The following is a 6,000-nucleotide window of genomic DNA, read 5'->3' as shown; positions in this document are numbered from 1 at the left end:
TGGGCACGCATAGCTGCTGTGCCCACTGCTGCCTCGCTGAGTGAAGCCCTTTGTCTTCCTGGGGGTCACATAATGCTGGGGCCCCAGGGGACACCTGGAATTAGAAGAACTCTTAGGGGTCACCTTGTCCAAGTTCCTCATTTTATATGTGAGGAAACTAAGGCCAAGAGGAAGGGATGACCTGCCCACTGGAAAACAGTGACTTGGCTGTTGACTGATTAAAAAGACACTGACATCTATGTTGTTTTTTATTTATAAACAAATTGACATAAAATAAGTCTAGACAGCAGCAGGGCAGCGGTGCTGCTGACCTGTTTATGAAGGAAGCATGTGGACGGTGGCCTGGGTGCAGCCAGGCTCCAGCCTGGAGAACCTTTCCTCCCACCCACTTTGGGGCCTTCTCGGCCTAAAATCATTGGTGAAACCTTCTAGTGCAGCAGTTCTGGCCACAGCAGGAAGCTGTGCTGTGCGGGGCACTCACTCCCGCAGACCAGGCTGGGGCTGCAAAGGGCCCAGTGGAGGGAGAGAGGGCAAGGCAACAAGGACCCTTCCTCTCCACGCTGAGTGACGTGGTCAAGGCTTTATGGGTCTGCCCATCCCCAAAAGAAAGTGCCCCGGGGCTGTGTCCTCTGTGAAGGGCCCATGCCTCTCTGGGACCAGGGCAGGGCAGTCTCTCTTCCTGAAGCCTCAGGTCTGCAGTGAGAGGAGTAGGAACTGAAGGGCTTGCCCCAGTGCCAGAAGCAATAAATTAGCAATAAGAAAAGATCTTTTTAAAAAAAGAAGAGGTCTGCACCATGAGTTTAAAGTCTGGGGGTCTTGTAGGAGAAGGCAGGAACTGTGGGCCAACGGTGCCAGCAGGCCCAGCAGGTGGTAAGGGAACCGGGCACAAGGGTCAATTCAGGGCCCCTCCTTCCGAAGCCCAGGGGTTGGCTCCTTCTGCCATCACATGGTAGCTGTTCAATCTAAACTTCTGGTGAGAGGCCGGCCATGCTTGGGCAATAAATAGAGGGACCTCAGAGCAGAGGCAGGGCAGAGGCAAGAGCAGCGCCAGCCCCAGGCCCCACGCTCCCCCATCTCAGCCCTTCATGGAAGGACACGTCACGGCAGGAGGGCAGCAGTGGGGTCTCTGCACAGCCTCCTGCAATCCTGAGGTGGCCCTGAAACCCAGTGAGCACCGGGAGTGGGCTGCTGGTCCTGCTTCCTGGGAGAAGAACACCGGCCCCACCCGCTCCCCACTCAGGTGTCTGCGCCGTGCTTCCTGTTCAGAACTTGCCCTGCTTCAGCCGGTCGATGTGGTAGCAGAGCTTGAGCGCGGGCCCCAGCTTCAGACCCATGTACTTCATCATCATGTCACTGCGCAGCAGGAGCAGTGCCTTGCCGTCAATCTCCTGCAGGCGGGGGTGGGGGAGGAGGTCCCTTCAGAGGCCTGGTTGGTCTGACCACCCCAGGGAAGTACCAGCCACACGGACTCCAGGGAACCTGCTGTGACACTAAAGCCTATCTGGTCTCCCACCTTCCGTCTCCAACCATCCCTCCCTGCAAAATCTACTGCTGAGCCCAACCAGCTAAGCTGTTCACATGTTTGCGCCAATTTTCTTCCTTTGCTGAGACCCTTCCAAACCTCTGGGATCCAGCTCAGTTCCACCTCATCCAGGAAGCCACAGGCAGGGTGCCAGTCACTTCTCACAGCCTGTGTTTGCACTGATTGACCCTCAACTGTTATTCTGTGAGTCCTCCTCCCTCCTGCACGGCAGGGACCCTCTGTGTGAACCACACACAAGGCAGGCACTTATCAAGCAGTTCTGAGACCTTCGGGCCTGAGCTGAGGGCACCCTCCACACCCACCTGGCGTGAGTGGTGTAAATGACCAACAAATGGTGGCAGATCTCTTCTGAGTACCTAAGGGGCAGAACAGCACCAAGCAGCAGGGGCGACGGGGAAATGGCTTTGGGCCCCAAATCAGAAGTATGGTCAATGCGGGGGGGGCGGGGGTGGTCAGGAGTAGTCTCTGGCCACAGGGCCAAATGGTCTCTTGAACAGGTGCTTGAGGGGCTAGTAGAAGATGAGGGGACTGATGAGGATGGAGAGTTGGGGGCCACTTGCCAAGGGACTCTGTAACTTGGGCTGTGGCCCCTTATTTTCAGGCCAAGGCAGGCAATGGGAGAGCAAGGACAAGAGGAGGGCCTGACACTGAGCCCAGAGGGTGTATGTATACCCTGTAGGAATGTGGCTGAATCAGACCCTACACTAGGGAAGTAAGCTGAACTCAGTGCCCAGTGAGGACTGTTTGAGACCCCAGACTCTGTCTCTAAGTTTGTATAATCTCCTGCGCTTGGTTTCGAGGGACCTGAAACAAATACATAGCCCATGCCCTTAGGAGTCTACAAGTTGCAGAAGCAATATTCCCAGCAAGCATGAGCGATCAGGCAGGGGCACTTACATGTTTACGAAAGAGGTCAGCGTGGGGTCCAAGCTGAGGATCAGCTTCCCGAACAAATTGCATCACATCCTCAACTGTCCATGAGGAGGGGTCCCTGCCACTCAGTCGAGGGGCATCCCGGCTTTCCAGGTATCGGTCTGACCCTGTAGGACAGAAGGGTATCTGCCATTACGAGTGGGGACTGATTTGAACTCCCTGCCACTGTCCTTGGCATGTCCTGCAAGCCTGTGTGGGTGAGGCTAACGGTCTGGGCAGAGCAGAGGAACCAGAGCGGGCAGAAGCAGCGGAGGGCTTTCTACAAAGCATCTGAGGGGCTAAGTCTTAGGCCAAATATTTGTCCTCTAAGGGTAGATCTATTTTGCAAATCGTCAGAAGGAATTTAACATCGAGGCTGTGATTCATTCTGGACTTGAGTTGGGGTAACAATGAGGTCAACTGTGGGCTCACCGTGGGCCTTGGCTCTGGGGACCATTAGAGAGACCTTGGGAACCAGGCAAGAGTAGAGCCCAATCCCTGGGGTCTAGGGAGAAAAAAACAGTGGATAACACCCTGACTCTTCCAAAGACTGAGGATTAGTTGACCTCACTAGAGCCTAATGCTCAGAGGCAGAAAAACAGTTTGTCTTTGGCTCCCAGAAGGCTCAACATTCATTAATTTAGTGCTCTGCCTAGAGCTTTTATCTCAATCATGGTTCGAATCCAGCTCCTCCCATTTCCCCTGATGGATTTGAGATCTCTGTATTCTGGTCACCACCTGCCACAGGTCTCTGGCATGTCTCATCCCCACTGCCTGGAACAGGTCCCTTCTCTCCTTTCCATTTCTCTTTTCTTCAGCAAACTCCAACTTCGCTAAGCAAGAGATGGCTTTTAGGACCAGCTCCTTTATGAAACTTTTCTGTTCTAATATTGAAATGATTGGTCTCACAAAGCATTTTGTGTATCTTCTGGGTATAGCTCAATCTTTCCACACTTTTTCCCCATCTATCACCTTGATGTATTCTCCTTAAAGCAGCCAAAGCACCCTTTAAAAAGTAACTGGACTCTGCCAGTCCCTAAAAACTCAATGCAATGGCTCCCACTGCACCAGATATGAAATCTCAACTCCTTGGTCTTTTAAATAAAATGTCATTTGAGTAGCACAGTATTTTTGGTATGTTCTATATTTAGATATTTATTTGGTGTCTTAAGTTTGTTTCATTGTGGCATATTACACATAAAGGGGACACCTTTTGAGGACAGAACTTTTTGGACCTTGACATTTATATATTCCTGTTTCACCGCTACCCAGATCAAGATACAGATGCTGTGCCCCTTCCCAATCAATGCCTCTCTCCCTATTGGCGGCCTCTGCTCTGACTCTTTTCCACTGTCAGTTAGTGTGCTTGTTCTTCAACTTTGGGACCCTTGACTCATAGTATGTACACTTTTGTGTCTGGCTCCATTAACTCATCATTCTGTCTGGGAGATTCATCCCTTTCAGAGCATACAGAAATAGTTTTTTTTCCTAAAAAAGTTTATTTAAAAAGACCATCTTTAACCACTTAAAAAGAGAAGAACATGTCTAAGTTTTCTTCTAGTATTTTTTATGGTTTTGGGTCTAACATTTAAGTCTTTGATCCATTTTGAACTTATTCTTGTGTGTGGTGTAAGAAGGTAATAGAGTTTCATTTTTCTGCACGGATCTGTTCAATTTCCCCAACACCATTTACTGAAATAACTATCTTTAGCCCATTGTATGTGTGCTTCCTCTGTCAAATACTAATTGACTACAAAGGTGTGGGTTTATTTCTGGACTCTAGTCTATTCCACTGCTCTGTGTGTCTGTTTTTATGCCAGCACCATGCTGTTTTGATCACTATGGCCTTTTTAGTAGAGTTTTAATTCCTCCAAATTTGTTCTTTCTCAGGATCACTGTTGCTTTGTGGGGACTTTTGTGGTTCCATATAAATTTTCAAAATATTTGCTCTAGTTCTGTGAAATATGTCATTAGAATCTTTATAACAATTGCACTGAATCTGTAGATTGCTTTGGGTAGTATGGACATTTTCATGATGCTAACTGCTCTTATCCATGAACATGGTATATGCTTCCATTTATTTGTATCTTCTTCAAATTTTTTCTTCAGTGTCTTGTAATTTTCCAAGTACTAGTGTTTTATACCCTTGGTTAGGTTTATTCCTAGGTATTTTATTCTTTTTGAAGTATTTGTAAATGAGATTGTTTCCTTAATTTCCCCTTCTGTTACTTCATTATTGACATATAAAAATGCAACTGATTTCTGGATATTAATTTTGTATCCTGCTACTTTGCTGAATTCGTTTATAAGTTCTAGTAGTTTCTTGGTGGAATCTTTGGGGTTCTCTATGTACAGTATCATGTCATCTGCACATAATGACAGTTTTACTTCTTCCTTTCCAATTTGGATGCCTTTTATTTCTTCTTCTTGTCTGACTGCTGTGACTAGGACTTCTACTACTATGTTAAATAAGAGGTGAAAGTGGACATCTCTGTCTTGTTCCTGATCTTCAGGGGCTTGCTTGTAGTTTTTGCCCACTGAGTATGATGTAGGCTGTGGGTTTACTACATATGGCCTTTATTATGTTTAGGTATGTTCTAATTCTACTTTGCTTAGAGTTTTTATCATAATGGGTGCTGGGTTTTATCAAATGCCTTTTCTACATCTATTGATATGATCATGTAGTTTTTATCCTTCATTTTGTTTATGTGGTGAATCATGTTTATTGACCTGTGAATATTGTACCAACCTTGCTCTCCCAGAATAAATCCCACTTGATCATGGTGTATGATCTTTTTGATTCATTGCTGTATTAGTTTGCTAGTATTTTGTTGAGGATTTTAGCATCTATGTTCATCATGAATACTGGCCTATAATTTTTTTTCTTTGTGGTGCCTTTATCTGCTTTTGGAATTAGGACAATGCTGGCCTTGTAAAATAAGTTTGGGAGCTTTCTATCCTCTTGAATTTTATGAGGAGGAGAGGTGTTAGTTCTTGTAATGTTTCACAGGTAAAATTCACCTGTGAAACTTTTGTTTGTTGGGAATTTTTTGATTACTGCTTCAGTTTCACTTGGTGTTATCTGTCTATTCAGATTCTCTAGCTTTGGAAGATTGTATGTTTCTAGAAATTTGTCCATTTCATCTAGGTTGTCCAGTTTGTTAGCATATAGTTGTTCATATTTTCTTACAAACCTTTGTATTTCTTTGATGTCAGTTATGATTTCTTCTTAATTTCTGATTTTATTTATTTGGGTCCTTTCTCTTTTTTTCTTAATGAGTCTGGTTAAAGGTTCATCAATCTTGTTTATGTTTTCAAAGAACCAGCTCTTGGATTCACTGATCTTTTATATCATTTTTCAGACTCTATTTATTTTTTCTCTGATCTTTATTATTTCCTTCCTTCTACTCACTTTGGTCTTTATTTATTGTTCCTTTTCAAATTCTTTAAGTGTGAAGTTAGAGTGTTTATCTGAGCTTTTTCTTATTTTTTGAGATAGGCCTGTAATGCTATGAATTTCCCTCTTAGGATTGCTTTTCCAGTGT

At 45.6% G+C, this 6,000-nt stretch overlaps 1 protein-coding gene across 8 annotated transcripts in view; it reads right to left on the bottom strand.

Annotated features, from left to right (window-relative positions):
* Positions 1-235: 235 nt before the first annotated feature.
* SCMH1 (Scm polycomb group protein homolog 1) overlaps positions 236-6,000 on the bottom strand; it is a 137,205-nt gene continuing 131,440 nt past the window's right edge. For all 8 annotated transcript variants that reach the window (XM_037032480.1, XM_037032482.1, XM_037032481.1 and 5 more), the window contains 2 exons: positions 2,441-2,583; positions 236-1,388 (listed from right to left, as the gene is read on the bottom strand). In XM_037032480.1, the coding sequence (XP_036888375.1) occupies positions 1,263-1,388; positions 2,441-2,583 (269 nt within the window). In that variant the 3' untranslated portion in view covers positions 236-1,262. The remainder of the gene's footprint in view (positions 1,389-2,440; positions 2,584-6,000) is intronic.

The sequence above is a fragment of the Sturnira hondurensis genome, unplaced genomic scaffold (assembly GCF_014824575.4).
Source record: "Sturnira hondurensis isolate 20B ecotype Veracruz unplaced genomic scaffold, ASM1482457v3 Scaffold0021490, whole genome shotgun sequence".
Classification (NCBI taxonomy): domain Eukaryota; kingdom Metazoa; phylum Chordata; class Mammalia; order Chiroptera; family Phyllostomidae; genus Sturnira; species Sturnira hondurensis.
Note: the sequence above shows the minus strand (reverse complement) of the source record. Positions and strands in the feature narration are given on the sequence as shown.